At 47.0% G+C, this 21,341-nt stretch overlaps 1 gene segment (V, D, J or C); it reads right to left on the bottom strand.

Annotated features, from left to right (window-relative positions):
* The window catches only part of LOC147102753 (Ig kappa chain V region 12F2-like), a 36,619-nt gene extending 15,480 nt beyond the window's left edge, over positions 1–21,139 (bottom strand). Inside the window, 2 exon segments of the V gene segment in view lie at positions 14,040–14,378; positions 21,034–21,139. Of these exon segments, the coding sequence occupies positions 14,040–14,378; positions 21,034–21,100 (406 nt within the window).
* Between the last annotated feature and the right edge of the window lie 202 nt (positions 21,140–21,341).

Genomic DNA, 21,341 nt, shown 5'->3' with positions numbered 1-21,341 from the left:
TCTATAACTTTCGAGCGCATAGCCGGACAGACGCACACGTGAGGACAGACAGAAGGACAGACAGACAGATCGACTCGTTTATATATATATAGATGTGGCCACAATATGACATTTGATTTTGGAAAAATTCGCACTTGGGGCGATTTGCTCGTAGGCCCCATTCTCTCAGCCTAGTGAGCACCTGCTCCAAATTGGCAAGGTGCTCGTTGTTGTTTTCTCCTGTTACAAGGATGTCGTCTAGGTAGCATTGAGTCCCCGGAATCCCTTGGAGGACTTGCTCCATAGCTCTTTGCCAGATAGCTGGAGCGGATGCTACTCCGAAAACCAGTCGATTGTACTGGTACAGACCTTTGCGTGTATTTATCGTGAGATATTTTTTAGAGGCCTCTTCAACCTCCATCTGTAGATATGCCTGTGCCAAGTCAATTTTGGTGAAACGTTTCCCTCCGGATAGTGAGGCGAAAATATCTTCTATCCTCGGAAGAGGATACTGTACCGTGTGAAGGACTGGGTTTACAGTCACCTTGAAGTCTCCACAGATGCGAATTTTTCTCTGTTCTTCAGGTTTATCATTATTCAATGTTTTCTTCATGACTGGAACGATGGGTGTTGCCCACTCGTTCCAATCTATTTTGGATAATACGCCTGCCTTTTCCAAATTCTCCAGCTCTGCCTCGACTGCTGGACGAATTGCGTATGGCACCGGTCTTGCCTTAAAAAACTTGGGAATTGCTGCATCTTCCACTTTTATTGAGGTGGTGATGCCTTTCAAGGTTCCTAGTTTCTCTTGAAACACTTCTTTGGCGTTGGCCAAGATGTCTTTTAATCGTTCAGGTATGACGTCATCGTTGTTTTTTTTCTTACTGGTCACCGTCAGTGCCTGAATGGAGTGCCAGTCTAAACGTATTTTCCTGATCCATTCACGTCCCAACAGCGGTGGACCACCATCTTGTAGAATGTATAAATACAATTTTTGTATTTCCTTGCCGTTGTATACAACAGACACCCTTATTTTTCCTTTGGGGTATACTTTCTGCCCCGTATATGTTTTCAAGATAATGGATGTGTCTTTTAAAGGTATATGCGAAAATAGCCGCTCGTAATCCCATCGATTTATGACGCTCAGAGCTGATCCTGTATCTAGCTCCATTTTAACTGGGGACCCTGCTATCGTGAGGGTAACCCAAATGGTCTGGTAATCATCTTTGGCAATTACATTATGTAATTTGAGACAGCTTAGTCTCTTGTTTTCGGAGTCGCTATCGCTCTTCTGGTCTTCGGAGCTGCTGTCCGTCATCATTTGTACCTTTCTGTAGTTTTCTTTATTGATTTTTTTTTCCTGTCTGTGGATTTTTTTTGTCCAGATCGGCATACCCGTGCAATGTGTCCAATCTTTCCGCATTGCCTGCATGCTTTGTCCTTTAACCAGCAGTCCCTCTGGTTATGGGTGGATCTGCCGCAGCGATAACATCTCTCGAAACCCTGTGTCATTTCATGGGTGCCGAAGTCCTGTGTCTTTTGTTGTATCTGCAGCTCCTCTTGCGGCTGCTTCGTATGATACAGCCATACTGAAAGCCTTGTCCAGTTTTAAATCTTTTTCAGAAAGCAGCCTTTTCTGTGTTCCTTCACTTAAGAGACCGCAGACGAATTTGTCTCGAAGATAATCTGCTAGTCCTGCCCTGAATTGGCAGTGTTTTGATAGCTTTCTTAATTCGGTGAGGTAATCAGCGTTACTTTCATTCTTGTGTTGATTTCTCTTGAAGAATTTGAATCGTTCCGCTATCAGCAGCGGTGTTGGGTTTAAGTGCTCCTGTAGGGTATCAACAATTTCTTTAAAATTCTTGTCCTTTGGTTTGGCTGGAGTGATTAAATTTCATAACAGCCCGTATGTCTTTGCGCCTATTAGACTTAGCAGTACTGAAGCTTTTTTTTCATCTTCTATTCCATTTGCGGTGCGATATACCTCCACTCTTTCCACATATGTGGTCCAATCCTCTATCTCGTTATCAAAAGCATCAATATTGCCAGACTTAAGCATCCTAGAAAAAAAATGGCGCTTCCCGCGCTTTTCTTTCTTTTCTGCAGAAAAGATATGGCGCTTCCCGCGCTTCCCCGCCGCTGCTGCCGATGACAACGCTGTTTCCCGCGGTTTCCGTTCTTTTTATTTATTTATTTACAGTTGGACACTCGTTCCCACCGGACTCTCTCTCTAGGTCTGAACGGCGACCTGCTTGCAGCGCCGGCCATCTCCCGAGTGCTCCCTCCCCGTCTGTTACTGCTTGCCTCCGCTTTCGCTGCTTGGCCTAGCTGTAGAGTCAGCCGCTGGAGCACCAGCCCGACGCCCAGGAAGGATTATTGCAGTACCTGCCACCAGCTTGGCTAGCTGGTGAAACCACAGCTTTTTCTTTTTCTTGATTTTTCTTCAACTTTGGACGCCAGAGGAATCGATGTCCTTGAAGTGCTGCCGAATTGCAGGTAAGTCCGTTTCCAATTCGTCGCCACTGTTGCGTCTGTGTGTTGATAGAGACACTGAAGACAGGAGTTGGTTTCATAGGTGTTTACTAAACAAAGTCTGGAGGGGAACTAACTGATACAACACAATATACAGGCTTATATAGCCCGAGTGGCCATTACCGGCATTACAGTACACCTGGTGCTCTTAAAGGCACATACACTACAGAATCTGTATGGGTAGAATTGAGAAATACCAAGGGGCAGAAAACGTTAGTGGGAGTGGTATACAGACCTCCAAACAGTAAGGCGGAGGTTGGGGATGGCATTAAAAGGGAAATTAAAGAAGCGTGCAATAAGGGCACAGCAGTCATCATGGGTGACTTTAATCTACATATAGATTGGGCTAACCAAATTAGTAACAATACCGTGGAGGAGGAATTCCTGGAGTGTTTACGGGATGGTTTCCTGGACCAATATGTTGAGGAACCAACCAGAGATCAGGCGATCTTAGACTGGGTATTATGTAACGAGAAAGGATTAATTAGCAATCTTGTTGTACGAGGCCCCTTGGGTCGGAGCGATCATAATATGATCAAATTCATCATTAAGATGGAGAATGAAGTAGTTGACTCAGAGACTAGGGTCCTAAATTTCAATAAAGGAAACTACGATAGTCTGAGGCGCGAGTTGGGTAGGATTGATTGGGGAATGTCACTCAAAGGGTTGACGATAGATAGGCAATGGCAAACATTCAAAGACCGCATGGATGAACTACAGAAACTGTTCATCCCAGTTTGGCACAAAAATAAAACAAAAAAGGTGACTCAACCGTGGCTAACAAGGGAAATTAGGGATAGCATAAGATCCAAGGAGAGGACATATAAATTGGCCAGAAAAAGCAATAATCCTGAGGATTGGGAGCAATTTAGGATTCAACAAAGGAGGACAAAGGGATTAATTAAGAAGGGGAAAATAGAATATGAGAGTAAGCTTTCAGGGAACATAAAAACTGACTGTAAAAGCTTTTATAGATATGTGCAGAGAAAAAGATTGGTGAAGTCAAGCATAGGTCCCTTGCAGTCAGAATCAGGGGAATTTATAATGGGGAACAAAAAAATGGCAGACCAACTAAATACATATTTTGGTTCTGTCTTCACAAAGGAGGACACAAATAACCTCCCAGAGATGCCGGGGAACATAGGGTCCCATGAAAGGGAGGAACTGAAAGAAATCAGTATTTGTAGGGAAATGGTGTTAGGGAAATTGATGGGATTGAAGGCCGATAAATCCCCAGGGCCTGATAATCTACATCCTAGGGTACTTAAGGAAGTGACCCTAGAAATAGTAGATGCATTGTTGATCATCTTCCAACATTCAATGGAATCTGGAACAATACCCATGGATTGGAGGGTAGCTAATGTTACCACACTATTCAAAAAAGGTGCTAGAGAGAAAATGGGGAATTACAGACCGGTAAGCCTGACATTGGTAGTGGGGAAAATGCTAGAGTCCATTATAAAAGAAGTAATAGCAGAGCACTTGAAAAACAGTGACAGGATTGGACAAAGTCAACATGGATTCACAGAATCACAGAATCTACAGTGCAGATAGAGGCCATTTCGGCCCATCAAGCCTGCACCGACACATATCCCACCCTATCCCCGTAACCCCACGTATTTAATCCCCTAACACTAAGGGTCAATTTATCATAGCCAAATCAACCTAACCTGCACATCTTTGGACTGTGGGAGGAAACCGGAGCACCCACCGGAAACCCATGCAGACACAGGGAGAATGTGCAAACTCCACACAGACAGTCGCCCGAGGCCAGATTTGAACCCGGGTCCCTGGCGCTGTGAGGCAACAGTGTTAACCACTATGCCACCGTGCCCCCCCACAAAAGGTAAATCGTGCTTGACTAATCTACTGGAATTTTTTGAGGATGTAACTGGTAAAATAGATAAGGGAGAACCAGTGGATGTGGACTTTCAGAAGGCCTTCGATAAGGTCCCGCATAAGTGATTAGCGTGTAAAATTAAGGCACATGGGTTTGGGGGCAAGGTATTGACTTGGATAGAGTACTGGTTGGCAGACAGAAAGCAAAGAGTTGGAATAAACGGGTCCTTTTCCGAGTGGCAGGCAGTGACTAGTGGGGTACCTCAGGGATCGGTCCTTGGACCCCAGCTATTCACAATATATATTAATGATCTAGACAAGGGAACTAGATGTAATATCTCCAAATTTGCAGACGACACAAAGCTGGGTGAGCGTGTATGCTCTGAGGAGGATGTCGAGAAACTCCAGGATGATTTGGACATGTTGGGTGATTGGGCAGAAACATGGCAGATGCAATATAATGTGGATAAATGTGAGTTTGTCCACTTTGGTGGCAAAAACAGGAAGGCAGATTATTACCTAAATGGCAATAGATTGGGAGAAGGGTAAGTGCAACGAGACCTGGGTGTCCTTGTGCACCAGTCGCTGAAGGTAAGCATGCAGGTGCAGCAGGCGGTTAAGAAGGCAAATGGTATGTTGGCCTCCGTAGCGAGAGGGTTTGAGTACAGGAACAAGGATGTCTTGCTGCAGTTGTACAGGGCCTTAGTGAGACCACATCTTGAGTATTGTGTGCAGTTTTGGTCGCCTTATCTGAGGAAGGATGTTCTTGCCATGGAAGGAGTTCAGCGAAGATTCACCAGGCTGATACCTGGGATGGCAGGAATGACGTATGAGGAGAGATTGGGTCGATTGGGCTTGTACTCGCTGGAGTTTAGAAGAATGAGAGGTGATCTCATTGATACTTATAAAATTCTGACAGGACTAGATAGACTAGATGCAGGAACGATGTTCCCGATGGTCGGGGAGTCCAGAACCAGGGGACACAGTCTAAGGATAAAGGGTAGGCCATTTAGGACAGAAATTAGGAGGAATTTCTTCACCCAGAGAGTGGTGAACCTGTGGAACTCTCTACCACAGAAGGCGGTGGAGGCCAGTTCATTAAATATATTCAAGAAGGAGTTGGATATATTTCTTAAGGCTAAAGGGATCAAGGGGTATGGGGAGAAAGCAGGGACCGGGTACTGAATTTGGATGATCAGCCATGATCTCATTGAATGGCAGAGCAGGCTCGAGGGCCGAATGGCCTACTCCTGCTCCTATCTTCTATGTTTCTATAACGAATTTCTAGCCCAATATTCTTAATGAGAATGTGCTCAATGTAACAGATCAGGATAGAGTTGTTGAGATTTTGTCAGGTAAATTGTCAAAATCATCTGTCAGTGCTTCCAGACAGTGAAGCAAGAAAAACAATTATTAAGTTGTCTAGCTGAGGCCATGACTTGTATTGTATCTTGTCTTGTACTCACATCTGGAGTAGAGTGCTAAGTTTTGGTCTCAGCTCTCCAGAGGACAGCTATGAGACTGATTCCTGAATTTAGAGGGCTGAGACAGTCACAAGGAAAGATCATCAACCCTGGGACTTTACTCTCCATAGGGAAAGAGGATGAGGGGGAAAATTGATACAAGTCTTCAAGATTTTCATGGAAAATGTAGATCCAGGAAGTTCTTCCGTCAGGCACAAGGTTCAAGGGCAGAGAGACACAATTTAACGTTAAAGGTGCCAAAAGAAAATAGGAAATTTAGGCAACTTTTTCCTGTAAGAGGGTGATAGAATTCTCGAACAGATTATCAGCAGGAGTGGTGGAATAGAAACTCATGGCTGGTTTTAAAAAGAATGAATTTCTAATAAGAAAGGAAAAAGAGTACTATTTGTTCCAGAATCACAGAAAGGAAACTGATGGGACGTTTGGAAGTGCAGGATCAATAAATGAAACAGGTAAGAACTTACATTTATATCGTGCCTTTCATGACTTCAAGATGTCCCAAAGCACTTTACAACTAATGAAGTACTTTTGAACTGTAGTCACTGTTGTAATGTAGGGAAATGCGGCAGCCAGTTTGTGCACAGCAAGGTTCCACATACAGCAATGAAATACATGACCAGATAATCTGTGGGTTTCTTTTACTGATGTTGATTGAGGGAGGACACCATGAGAACTCTCCTACTCTTCTTTAAATAGTGCCATGGGATCTTTTATGTCCAGCTGAGAGGGCAGATGGAATATCGGTTTAACGTCTCTGTTGTGTTTGCAAAGACAATCCAGAGGCCGTATGTAGAACTCAACTCATGTCGCTTTTAATGGCTGATGCAACCACACTTTTACAGGCAAAAGCAATCGAATACCTATATCCAATGTCAGACATAATATAAAGATAACAGCACTATCAAACTTCATGTGCTCAGGCCAAGGCAATCGAGTACCTATCCCCAATGTCAGATATAACATTTCCTCCCTCCTCACAGAATTTCAAACATGAAATGTAGTGACAAAGTCCTGTAGGTGGCCAGGGCGAGAACGTGTACGAACAGGCCGAGGTGCGGACTGGTGAAGAGCAGGACGAGGTGGGGACTGGTGAGGAGCAGGCCGAGGTGGGGACTGGTGAGGAGCAGGCCGAGGTGGGGACTGGTGAGGAGCAGGCCGAGGTGGGGACTGGTGAGGAGCAGGCTGAGGTGGGGACTGGTGAGGAGCAGGCCGAGGTGCGGACTGGTGAAGAGCAGGCCGAGGTGGGGACTGGGGAGGAGCAGGCCGAGGTGGGGACTGGTGAGGAGCAGGCCGAGGTGGGGACTGGTGAGGAGCAGGCCAAGGTGGGGACTGGTGAAGAGCAGGCCGAGGTGGGGACTGGGGAGGAGCAGGCCGAGGTGGGGACTGGTGAGGAGCAGGCCGAGGTGGGGACTGGTGAGGAGCAGGCCGAGGTGGGGACTGGTGAGGAGCAGGCCGAGGTGGGGACTGGTGAGGAGCAGGCCGAGGTGCAGACTGGTGAAGAGCAGGCCGAGGTGGGGACTGGTGAGGAGCAGGCCGAGGTGGGGACTGGTGAGGAGCAGGCCGAGGTGCGGACTGGTGAAGAGCAGGCCGAGGTGGGGACTGGGGAGGAGCAGGCCGAGGCACAATCTCTGCTTGAGGGTTGACTGGCTGAGCTACATGTGCATCACGCCACTCTGGGGGTAAGGCTTGGGGATTAGATCCGTGCCATCCTGCATCAGGGGGTGCTGGCACCTTCCGAAGGCGGCTGGCATGCCACCGAGAGCCGTCAGTGAGGCAGATAGTGGCTGGTCCAAGTTGACGGCTGATTTGGAGAGGGGAGGACCAGAATGAGGCCATCTTATTGTTGCGGTGAGGCCTGCGGACTCTGACCCAATCGGAGACTGAGATGTTGGGTGCCCTGGTCGAAGCGGAGTTTCATCTTCTCCTGCTGTCTAGCGACTGTGGCTTGAGCCCGTGGAGCAGGGCTCTGAGCTAGCGAGGGGCGGAGCCTGCCAAGGGGCAGCATGAGCTCACGGCCTAGCATGAGGGATGCGGGTGAGACCCCTGTAGTGGAATGCTGGGAGGCTCTGTAGTGCAGCAGTGTGTGGAGGAGGGCCTTGTCAAACGCACACCCCTGGGATAGGTGTGCTCTGAGGCCATTTTTCAGTGTCTGGTTAAAACGCTCCACCCCCCCATTTGACTCGGGGTGGTAGTGACGGATGCCCTTGCTCTCAAGGTAAGAGGAGAGTTCCAAAGAGACCATTTGGGGGCCATTGTCTGTGGTGATGGCCTTTGGATGCCCCCAGCGGGAGAAGAGGGACTCAAGGATATCGATGATGACCCGAGTGGTGACGGAGCCCACGGCAGTGACCTCTGGCCATTTTGAGTGCAGGTCATAGGTCACCACTAGGAACCGTTGATGGTGGGGGACACCATGGATCTCCCCGCAGATGTCCAGCTGCAGGTGCCCCCAGGGCTGAGAGGGCCAGGCAAGGGGTTGCAGGGGTGGAGGAGCTTGGTGGCCAGTCTTGCCACTTACAAGGCAGGCTGCACAGTCCTTGACCAGGGCCTCGATTTCCCTGTTGATACTCGGCCACCACACTAGGTCTCGGCATCGTTGTTTGAGCTTCACTATGCTCAAGTGGCCCTCGTGCGCCATGGATAAAACACGCGCACGAAGGGCACTTGGGACCACAGTGCAGAGCCCACGTGCAACACAGGAGTCATTCCAGCAGGAGAGCTCCTCTTTAACTCTGGAGTAGGCAGACAGTTCCTCAGGCACCTTGCGAGGCCAGCCATCTCTGATGAAGGTGCGCAGCTGGGAGAGGGCCGGATCCTGTTCAGAGGCCTCTTTGAGCTCCTGGAGAGAGACTGTGGTTTGGAGAGGCGTGTGCAGCATCTGGACGATATCCTGTTCGACATGTTCAGACCCGACGAGTGGGGCTGGGGCAGAGACAGTGCAGGAGAGCAGATCTGCAACAACATTGTCACGTCCTGGTGTGAACTGGAGACTGAAATTGTATTGGCGGAGGCGGCCAGACCAGCGGTGTAGACGCAGTGGTCTGTGGCCCGTGCCGGATGTCGACAGCAGGGCAGTGAGAGCCTGGTGATCAGTTCGCAGGGTGAAGGCACAGCCATACGTGTACAGGTGCCACTGCTCACATGCCCAGACGCACGCCAGCGCCTCACGCTCGCCTACTGAGTACTTCTGTTCTGTGGGGCTAAGGGCTCGGGAGGCAAAGGCGATTGGTTTCTCCACTCCATTCTGTATCTGCGATAACACTGCCCCACAGCTGCAGCGGACGCGTCGCAGGTGACGAGGGTGGGGCTGGCGACGTCAAAGTGAGCCAACACTGGAGGCGACGTGAGCTGCGATTTGAGGAGGCGAACAGCTTCCGTACAGGCTTGTGACCACACCCAGAGCTCATCCTTTCGCAGGAGCTAGCGCTGGGGCTGTGGTGGCTGAGTACTGGGGCAAAAACTTCAGGTAGTTCCCAGTCATGCCGAGGAAGGAGGCAACCTGTGCTGCAGAGCTGGGTTCTGGGATGCTGTGAATGGCATCCACGTTTGACTGGAGTGGGGATATACCGTCAGCCGACAACCGAAACCCCACAAATTCGATCTCTGAAACAGCAAAGACACACTTTTCGCCATTCAGTGTGAGCTTGTGTTTTGCTAGAGCCGTGCAAACTCTGTGAAGGCGTTCGTCATGAGTGGAGGTCGAGGGCCCATGCACGACGATGTCTTCCAGGTAGATGGCCACCCCAGAAATGCCCGCGAGCACAGAGGACATCACCTTTTGGAAGCAGCTGGGTGCAGAGCTAAGTCCAAATGGCATCCTGGTGTACCGAAAGACGCCTTCATGTGTCACAAAAGCAGTGAGGTCCCTGCTGCTGGGGTGGAGGGGAACCTGTAGATAGCCCTGTCGAAGGTCCAGTTTCGAGGACAGGATGGAACCATAGAACTGCGCTGTGAGTTCCTCTGACGTGGGCAGTGGATATTTGTCAGGGATTACGGCCTTATTCACTGCTCGAAGATCGACACAGAAGCGTAGACCACCTGACTTTTTCGTTGCGACCACCAGGTTGGAGACCCATGGGGAGGCATCAACTGGTTCAATGATGCCAGCTTCCAGTAGCTGCTTTAGCTCAGCTGTGACCCCGTCACGGAGAGCAAGCAGGATGCAGCGCAGTGGCTGAATGACAGGGGTGACGGTGGAGTCAACCATGGGCTGGTGGGTGAAGGCAGTCAGCCAGCCCAGACCCTCGAAGAGTGCTGGCAATGTTTGGTGCCACGGTGAGGCGACGTGCAGAATCGCAGACCTGCCGGTGTCCAAGAGAGAAAAACCCAGGTCAGTGAAAAGATCCAGTCCCATCAGGTTAGCTCCTTGGCGTGCCACATGAAAACAAAAGTCTGGCAAAACTTTTGTTCCATAGCGTACAGTGAGGTTGACTGAGCCCACTAGTCCAATTTTTGAATTACCATACCCGCAAAGGGCAGTGGAGGGCGCAGAGAGTGGCAGGGAGCTGAAAAAATGTTTGACTGTGTCCACATTCAGCAGTGCGACGCTGGCACCGGTATCCAACAACAGAGGGATGCACACATCATTCAGGTTAATTGTGCATGACTTGAAAGCCACTACTGGCCCAGAGCTCACGTTGTGAATTATAGTGCTTGAGGACTGAGAGTGTTCATTTGTAGCAACAGGGGCAGAGCAGCAGACATTGGCAAAGTGATTTTGTTTTCCACAATTGCGACAGGCTTGGCCGCGCGCGGGGCAATTCTGCGCTCTGGTAGCATGTGAACGAGATCCACAGTTTCCACACTGTTGCCGTGGTAGCGCGCGTTGCTGCCGTCGCACGAGCATTACAGTGTCAGAGCTGTCGGGGCCGAGGGCGCTGTCACTGGGTGTGTGTGCTAGTTTCGCTGCACATTCAGCTGCAGACTCCACTTGAAAGGCAATGTTAACTGCCTATGACAACGACAGATCGTCGGACTCAAGTAACAGTCTTTCAGGCACTCTCACGTTGTTGGTGTGCTCTATTAGTTGATCACGCACCATCTCGTCTTGCAGTGCACCGAACTTGCACGAGCTAGCTAACCCCCTCAAATTAGCCATGTATTGATGCATAGACTCGCCGGGGAGTTGGTGACGCTGTCTAAAAATGAATCGCCGCAGGAGGGCACTTTGTGGGGCAGAGAAGTGTGTGCTTTACAGATCCACAGCCACATCATATGTTTGAATTGAGTCTGCTGTGCCTAATGTCCCAAGAACACGCTGGCCCACCGCTCCCAAGCAATGGGATAACAGTGCCTTTTTCCGTGCTGTACTCACATTTTCTAGTCCGAGAGCGATGAGGTAGGTTTCAAAGGACTGTAACCAGTGAACCCATGGGATCGGGGGCTCACCGGGTAGTGCAAGGAAGGGAGGAGATGGTGGAAGAGAGATTTCAGCCATCCTCGTCGCCAAATGTTGCGTTTGCAAAGATAATCCAGAGGCCGTATGTAGAACTCAACTCATGTCGCTTTTAATGGCTAATGCAACCACACTCTTACAGGCAAAGCAATCGAATACCTATATCCAATGTCAGACATAATATAACGATAACAGCACTATCAAACTTCATGTGCTCAGGCCAAGGCAATCGAGTACCTATCCCCAATGTCGACATAAGTCTCATCCAAAAGGTGATACCTCCCGACAGTGCAGTACCGAAGTGTCTGCCTGGATTATGTGCTCAAGTCTCTCTGGAGTGGGGCTAGAACCCACAACCTTCTGACTCAGAGGCAAGATTGCTACCAGTAAGCCATGGCTAAAACCAAGATAGACCAATAGTCTTCTTCTGTCCGAATCATTAGTACATTACTGTGTTATAATGTTTTTTTCAGACCTCCAAAGTGAATTATAGATCCTAGGAGGTGAGAAATGCCATTCATAAGAAAGAGAACATTTGCTCAACTTTTAATGGCCAGTATAACTGTTAGCATCAAGCACTCCTACAACAGCCCACAACAATATGAAATAACCCTAAAGAAAGAAAAGCACTGTACCCTCTGCTGGGTTAGATGAGCATTGGCTCCCAGGATAAAAGGACAATTTTTAATTCACTGCATCACCCAGTTTCCCCAACTCGTAATGTTCAATTTATTCAATCTTGCATAATATCAGTGGGATTCTGCCTGAATAAAGAGAGGGAAAGGATAATGCTAGGTAATGCTCCCCCTAAGGTACGCGGCCACGCACCAACCATGAGGTCCTGTGCAGGCCGCTCAACAGCTCCTGCCCCTGGAACAGATACCGCGCACACAAAAAAAAAATTAGACGGAACATTAATGCCAGGACAATATCCTTTTGTCTTTCCTCCCTGGCATGTCTATTTTCACAACAGTGACAGAAACAACAAAAACCCAAAGCAAACTCAATTGCTACTTGGCCCTAAACAGACAATACAACATAGCTGATTACCTGACCATGGTAAAGGGTAACAAACTGAGAAGAACCTTGACAAGGTACAGACTTAGCGAACATAGCCTAGCGATCGAAAAAGGCAGACACAGGCAGACCAGGCTGCCAAGAGAGGACAGGATATGCTCTCACTGCAGTCAGGGAGTGGTGGAGACAGAGATGCACTTCCTCACAGCTTGTGGAAAATATCAGGGCATCAGGGAGAATTTCTACCAAAAATTCTCACAAATATGCCCTGATTTCAGAAATCTGAATGACAACCAAAAACTCCCATTCCTACTGGGAGAGGAGAGAAGCTGTATAACACTGGCGGCACACTATGTTACAGCTTGCCATGAACAGAGGGACAACCAGTAAACTAAGAAAAGAATATATATAAACAATGCGAATGTATATTTATACACTCAGGGATATACCTGTTTATACACTGTATGAATAGAACTGCGTTTATGTGCTAAACCATAAATGTATTTTGATGCTTTGGCAACATAAGATGTAACTTATCATGCCAATAAAGCGATTTGAATTGTGAATTGTGAATTGTGACATCTCCAACCAATGCGCCGTACAATGGCAGTAAGATCCCTGTAGCATTTGGGGATTTTTACCATGACCTGGAAGGAATTTTGTTTTGATTTAAAGATGAGATTCAACGTACAAAGGGTTAAGATACAACTGACGAACACAATTGCAGTCATTTTTCAGGAAGTAAAGCTTAAAAGATGCTGAATATACAAACTGATGGAATTGCTCAGGGACACATGATCAGAATGAATGGCATTTTTATTTGACTTAGATTCCTGTACACACAAAGTGAATGAAAACCAACAAAATGACACGTGCCCTCACAAATCCATTTTTCTTTATGTATATATCAGCCTGGGTTTTGCAGTCAGCAGCGATGCGAAGGTGTTCACTGCTGGCCCTGAAGTACACTTTGCACAAGGATCTCGCAATCCCTGTGTCGAGAACTTTGGTTTTCCGACCCTCGATATCAACAGAAGTTAATGGGGATTCTCTTGTGCGAGCTGCTGTGGCATCAAGAGGCTGTCTAAGCAGTCGATCAAAATGCAGAAGTCTCATAGACAGCGAACAAGGAAATGAGTGAGCTCTTCAAATTTTAAACTTTTCAAAAATGTTAGAGAGCAAAACAAAGATTGGGGCTGTCACATTGGGGAAAAGGCAAACCTGAAATAAAGATGGACAAACTTAAAAAAAAAAGTTTAAAATGTTTTTTGAAAAGTTTCTTGAAAATTTTGGGCTAGAAATTGGGCACCTTAGCTCCTCCCGTTAGCGCCTCCAGGGGGCGCTAACTTGGTGCTAAGCAGTTACCAACCGGGCGCAGCGAGAAGATTTCCAGGCCCTTAACATTTGTTTAGCAGTAACAACTCTGTTAAAACCCCAGTTACACCTAATCCCTTTGGGTCTAACTTTTAGTGGGGAATCTAACAGCGTAATTACTGTGGAAGAGCCGAAGTTTCTGTCAGTTTCCCTGATTTGGCTGATTACACAGATTGCCGGCTCTGCCGGAAGTGCACAGCGCAGCCTGTTTCGGAGCTGTCACTGACCGACCAGAACTTCGGGACTTCCGCAAGCGCCTGCGCCAAATCCCGAAGGTGCGGTCAGTTTCAAAGGCAGATTGACTGCGATCGCTGCCAGTTCACCGTCATCTCGACCGCAAATTCTGGGACATCATTTGTTAAGTAAAAGTTTCATTTCAGTAAATTATGTCAGATGAACATTTGAAACATTAAACATACCTGAGACAAAAAGCATTGTTCCTTGTCCGAATCGGTCTGATACTTCACCAAGTCTCAGTCCAAAGACACAGACGTAAATATCCGTATCATTTTCCCGAAGATCTTTGAGGGTTATGGTGAATTTTTTCAGATCTCCTTCATACACAAGACGACTCCTGTATGACTCGTCTATCGTATTACCTTGTTTGTGGACATAGATCAGATCAATGGGATTTGAAAAGTTCCTTTTTAAATAGGTGCCTACAAGGGTCCCTTCTGTGGATGAAAATTCACAGTTTATTGAAACTGATTCTCCATTTTTCACTTGTTTAATGAGAGGAGACTGGGAAACACGGACATCTGTAAAATACACAATTGAAAATATCGTCAGTACAGTCAGAAAGCTCTGAATGCGATCATCAATTCTCAAACAAAACTTTCCCTTTGTGTAAATATTTCTTGAATTAAAGAATAGAGGTGTAGAAAGAGGGGACCATTGAGGGTAATCTCTAACATTTCATGTCACTGGAGAAAGATGGCTCCCTTGCATCATCTGAGTGTCCAGGGCCGCGATTTTAATTCCTGAGGCGGGTTGGCGTCGGGTTGCATGGTGGGCGGGTTTGGGAGCCGCTTCCGGTAGGATCAGCTGCAGAGTTGCGGTTTTTATTAAACTAGCTTGTTAATTTCATGGAGGTGCGCTGGATGGTCCAATGAGTGGGATCGGGTCGGCTGGCCATCGCTGATGATGTCATAATAGCTTTTAAAGCTGCCTTCCAGCCTAAGCCTTTCCATTGTGGTTTCCTGCACTTCCTTTCAAAGCTATGACTTCTTCCAGAGGCAAGGCAGCTCCTCGGTTTAATGATGAGCCCCTCCAAGTTCTTGTGGATGCTGTCAGAGGGCGCATGGAGATTCTCTTCCCTCCTGATGGCCGGAGGAAGCCTCCTCAGCAGACCAAGACAGCCTGGCTGCGCATTGCTCAGGAGGTCAGCGCAAGGTGCATTTATACACCCTCATGGATCCAGTGCTGCAAAAGTTTAATGATCTTGTGAGATTATCAAAAGTGAGTATCCCATCTCACTTGCCTTCACTTTGCTTCCCTTCTCTTCTCATCACCTGCACTCTGCTTAGTAAGCCTTCTCCTTCACATCCCACCTTACTCATACTTCTCTTGCACCCTTTCCTAACCATCTCTGTCTCTGTACTGAATCACTTCAGCATCCTGCCTCTGCACCCTTTAGACTCGCTCTCATGTGCAATGACAACAACTAACAATGCACAGGGAGATTTCTTCCTCTTGGCACCTTACTCCATCTTCGTCTCCCGCAAAGCTTCTATAGTAGGGATTAATCACACTCACTCCACCATTGTGGCTGAAACACCGCTTGTGTCCCTCCTTGCAGGAAAAGATAGCCCACAATAAGAGGGAGAGAACATTGACCAGTGCTGAGGAGGCAGCAAACGAGATTGTTGGAGGTGGTGAGGCCCTGGAAATGGGCGCTGGAGAGATGGGCACACTAGAGGAAGCAGGTGACGTAATAGATTTTCATCCCTCTTAGAAAGCAATGGCATATGATGTTCATAGAGAATCACTTTGTAACACCTGCTCAAGAGGATGTGTCTGCTACATCAATATCAGATGTCTAATTCAAGCCTTTACTCTCCCACAGGACCATTGAGCGCCCCCCTCCCCACGATCCAGGACAAAGAGCCAGATGACTCCTCAGATGAACCTGAAGCCTCTGAGGGAGTAGCGTCACCAGGACTCAGCGCACCCAGCACCAGCGCAGCAACACCTACCTGGTCTATGACAGCGCACAAGAGAGCATCAGCAGATGGTGGAGACAGCGACAGCAGTGGAGAGTCCTCTGTGGAGGTCGCAGGACTCTCCTAGCTCTGCTGAGCTGCATGCAGATGCTGTGCCTCTGGGGCCATCCAGAAAAAGAGCGTCTCGGGAAATACAGGAACAAGTGCAGGAGTCTCTGGAAGGGTTTGCCTCCAGGGTTAGTACGAGTGTAGAGAGAATGGAGGAGTCCATCTCTAACATCAGCACTGCCGTGGTGGAGGCAATGGCCATTAACGCATCACCATGGATAAGATGGCAACCTCCATGGAAAGGATGGCTATGGCCATGGAGGAAATAAGTCACCATGGTGACTGTTCAGAATGGAATGACATCTCTGGAGGAGTGATGGGCAGCTATTGAGCAGAGAGACCAGAGCTTCATGGACGTCCTTTTGAGGAGGACTGCCAGTGCAGATACGGGTCCTAATGGCCCCCCTGAAATGCAGCAGGTGCTCTCCTGCCACTTGCCAGCACTGAGGTGCGGCTGACCCAAGAGAGGGATGTTGTTGGCAGGACAGAAGGAAGTGTGGGCTCCTCTCAAAGCACAACCATGCCACTACAGAGCCCTTGGTCAGAGACACACTTTGCAGAGACAACTGAGATGGCTGTTTCAGCCCCTGCACAGCCACAGGAAGAGCAAACTATTGAAGAGCCCACCCAGGCTCCCAAACCCAGAGGACGTCCGCCAAAGGCATCTAAGCAGGCGCAGCATCCTAGTCAGCAAGGTGCCTCTACATCTGCTGAAGCCACAGGGGAAGCACCACGTAGAAGCACACATAAGAGAAAGATTAAGCACTTATAGTCACAAAGGGACTCACTTGGGTGATGTTTCTTTTTTTTCTAACTGTTGTTGATATATTTTGTCATGTGTTAAAGATAAATTATGGTAAACAGTTGATTGTGTGGCCTATGTGTTCTTGGAAATGGCAAAAGCACTTTGAGTGCCCAGGGTGACTTACATTTGTAATGCTGATGGTAAAAGTGATAGGAAATAAGAGGGTATAGCAGAGATGAAGTAAGATGTCGGACAACTGTCGCCTGCAATTACAGAACCATATGGTGGCCACCTATGGTTGAAGAGTAAGCTTATGGTAGTGTGGCATGGCAGTGTGCATACCCTGGTTGACGGGCAGCAGTGAACTGGAGGGATGCTGCATTGGTCACAACAGGGCACGCAAGGCTCCCCACGTCCTCCTCCTACTCCTCTTCACAGGAAGATATGTGGTGAGCCACATGGCTGCTGCTCCTCCGATTATGAGGACCAGAATGAGAGGGCATAAATGTTTCCCATCCCCTTGCTAGAGATTTCAATTGAGGTAACAATCTTGTAAGCGCACTGTCGAAGTGGCCTGAAATTATTCCATTCAGGTCACACTGCAGATGGGTGTCAGCTTGAACAGTCACAAGGTCAGTAGATGTGCAAAATGTTATCCCAAACCTACAACAGCAAAGTTGTTGCATTTGAGTGTCAGCCATGTTTCAGGGGTGCTTTTAAAGCACTCCACCAATGCATACAAATCATGTCCTCCAGCAACTCATTTCCTTGAACCTGGCCTGTTTCTGACTAGTTGGGAAGCAGGAGCCAGAAACCGGAAAATGGGAAACCACTATCAAAATAGGATTAGCAAGGCAGTTAACAGGCTGTTAACTGCCTTAATTACCTGTCCCACCGGTTGGAGACGGTTCAGTTTGGGAGCGGCTAACTAGACACTCAGGAAAATCGGGTGGGAGTGGGATGGAGGCAGGCCATTTTTCCTGATTTTCCCAACAGACCCGCCTCCAAACCTGCCTCCTCAGGGCTATTAAAATCAAGCCCTAGGTATCACACCACTCCATCGCATAATGAGGGGAACGGCTAAGGCAGATGCTAAAATGCCTCATGCCCACACATCAAAGGGTAGTAATCTTGACTGACAGCTCAGTGAGTCAAACCCCACTTCACCTCACAGATTTAAGGCATGGACAGAAACATTTCCTTGGTGCTCTCTCTATCCCTCCACAGCCACAGAGGAAGCAGTGTTCACAGAATCACAGAAATCACAGAAACCCCACAATGCAGATAGAGGCCATTTCGGCCCATCGAGCCTGCACCGACACATATCCCACCCGATCCCCGTAACCCCTACACCAACACATATCCCACCCTATAACCCCACATATTTTAATCCCCCTAACACTAAGGGTCAATTTATCATAGCCAATCAACCTAACCTGCACATCTTTGGACTGTGGGAGGAAACCGGAGCACCGGAGAAAACCCACGCAAACACGGGGAGAATGTGCAAACTCCACACAGACAGTCACCCGAGGCCGGATTCGAACCCGGGTCCCTGGCGCTGTGAGGCAACAGTGCTAACCACTATGCCACCGTTCTAGCAAGTCTGCATATTAAAAAGGTACTGAACCAACTAGCTTTGTATAGCTCAGCTTTAGAAGATTCCTATATTTATCTGATATTTGCATCTTTATTATTTTCTATAACTGAGGAGCACAAGAAATTTGCTGTCCTCACTGTAAAAACTCTATACTATTCATTCAATATAATTGATCTAAAATAAACCAGTTGATGGCTTCAAGATGTCTCTCATCTCGATAGCTTTTATACCCGTCTTCTGTAAAGAGGAGAATACCCGTAGCAGTACTGAATTGTATTTCCGTGACCACTATATGGGGCAAGGGTGCTCTGTTATCATCCCTGGGTCGTACTATCTTTTCAGTAGATATTTGGGTAGTAACACGTACATCGCAGATTGTAGGGAACACTAGGGGCCCGGTTTTAAATCAGGGTGGGATTGGTCTGTGCGAGAGGCATGGGCCGGCAACAAGCTCACATGTCGAGGCCCGGAGTGATTTTAACTCCCAGGCCTCATTTCCACATCCAGGCCCCGATTTCCACCTGGACCCGGCAGAAATCACTGAATTGGCGCCAGAAGGGAATGGAAATTCGGGTGGCAGGAGGTCATTGCCAGGGACCCATGGGAATGATTCCTAGAAGTGAAGTATGTGGTGAGGGGCAATGGCAAAAAGGGCAATGGGGTGGGGGCGGGCGGCAGTGTAGGCGCACGGAAGTGCACTGCTGTTCCTCCTGGCCCCACAAGGAAAGCTAAAAAATATTTTAAAAACTTTCCTGCCTGGGCCTCTTTGACCCACGATCCCGTTCCCGACAGGTTTGGTCTGGTGGGGAAGCCATCATTGATCCTCCGCTCAGGCCTCTAGTTAAAATAGCGGATTGGGCCCCAATGACATCAACAGAGCCTGATCTGCATATTTAAAGAGGACCCCGCCAGCTTGGGGCAATTAGAGATGGCCAGTAAAGGCCAACTTTGCCAGTGAGGCATGTATCCTGAAAAATAACATTGAAAATTAACTTTGCTTATGTCTAGGTGGTCAGATTACTCTCACGCCATATACCTTCCCTGTCCAAAAGGGAAGAGCAGGTACTCTACTCTCATACAGCTACCAATGACATCCTTGGCCAGCCACTAGGATGTGTGCACGAGCAGCCATGCCAAGACTACCTTCTCAATTTCCTTACCATCCCTGCGCAGCTCTTGAAACAATCATGACCGTCACATTTGAAAACGAGTCATTTAACAAATATTCTTAGGTTTCCACTAAACTGCAGTTTGGTGGAAAGTTTATAAGAATATTTGTTGTATGGCGGATTTCAAATGTAACACACACTTAGTTATTTCAAGAGCTGGGTGCCACATGTCCAAAAATAGTGTTGGGTTAACTGACGGTGGTTTTGATTTTCAGAAACACATTTGGCTGGAGCTTCAATTATTAGAGAGGCAAAAATAGAATATTCTTAGTTCAACTTAAAAGTGTTTGCTCACTTTTGAGATTGCACGTTAAAAAAAAACCTTGAAACGGGGCAAAGAGGGGCAGGCGCACTGAAAACCTTTTCAGTTTTTCAAATTAATCACAGTTTTTCTGATAGTGCATAATCTGCAATGGGTGTTTTGCCTGTACTTCTAATCAGGTATTAAGTGAGGAAGACCTAACTATGTTTTAGCATTTGAGGGAAAATGTGGGCAAATAATTTTTTTTTGCCGTGTGCTGTTTGTCATATACTCCCCGAATTTTCTGATGCAACGAAAGATCGTAGTTTAGTTGTCAACTTACTGACAAATTCTGAAAGTTATAACAGTTCAATCGGTGCCATCGTTGCTGCTGAGCTGACGGTCAGGCATTTAATAGTATTCCTATAAAGTACATTAGGACTTAAGGATGTATTCACGGTGTCAAAGAAATTGTGAATTTAATCAAAATTATTTTGAAGAGACTTAGCAATATATCTGTGGCAGTACACACATAATGCTCACTTCTGCTCTAAAAAATCATTACACCTGAAAATACTTTTTAAAATTATATATGGAAAACAAAAGAAATTTGACTAAGTTTTATTGAACCTCTTTATCAACAAATGCCAGGTTGAGGGCAAATGTGCTCGACTAGTAAAAAGTCAGCTTAGTTTCAGTTGAATCACTTCAGTTGAAATGCAAATGGTTTCTATAAATTATCCATTGCAGGATTGAAATACGGAAAGAGTGTTTCATATCTTAGTCTATGAAAGCTGACTGTTTTATACCTACTGATTGCAGTTTTCATATTTAATAAGCTAAAAAGTCCCGCCAGGGTTGTTGAAGCATGTCCTATGTTTAAGCTTCTTCATCACACAGAGATTTTCATTTGTTCAACGCTGTTCTGCCAAGAACTCTATTTGTAACATTTTACTTTTGGTATGTAAATAAAAATACTTTAATATTAAAATAGTTCTATTTCATCATTCTAAGCTTTAATCAAAATCACATTCAAGTTATCACATCGCCACATAATAGAACAACAACTTGCACTTTTATAAAGTCCTTCTAACGTAGAGAAATGTCCCAAAGTTCTCCAACAGAGGTGTGAGGGAACCCAACACCAAGCCAAAGAGCAGAGATTAGGAGGAGTGATCCAGAACTTGGTTAAAGAGGTGGGTTTTAGAGAGAGTCTTAAAGCTGAACCGAGGCAGAGGGCTTTCTGAAGAGAATCCCAAAGACAGATTGAGTGCGTCAGATAACTTTAGACTAATATAATTTTTAATGGAGTTTGAACATTTTCTTTGAGTATAATATACCGCAATTATTAAACATTTGAAAGATTTCACAGCAAAGCCATCTCCTACCTGTCTGTTCTCCAGAAATCATTAAAAAGAAAAGGAACTGAAGAAGGTGGAATATTTGTGCAGCCATACTTATTATTCACAGTTTACTTCTGTCAACACATTTTGGAAAGCACTGGTACATATCTATCTAAATTTCCGCTGAAGAGTCAGCCCAACCCACACACCAGAAACCACAATGTTACAACACATTTCATTAAAAACACTTGCTAAAAATTCACGGTTTAATATTCTATGCACTGCTGGTAACAATGCTTGTGCATAATCACATCAGCTGGAATCAATATACAGCCATGTTTTAAGCTGAAAAT

The sequence above is a fragment of the Somniosus microcephalus genome, chromosome 21 (assembly GCF_052327205.1).
Source record: "Somniosus microcephalus isolate GS21.2 chromosome 21, FLI_Smic_1.0, whole genome shotgun sequence".
In the NCBI taxonomy this organism is placed as follows: domain Eukaryota; kingdom Metazoa; phylum Chordata; class Chondrichthyes; order Squaliformes; family Somniosidae; genus Somniosus; species Somniosus microcephalus.
This window is presented reverse-complemented; position numbering and strand designations above follow the sequence as displayed.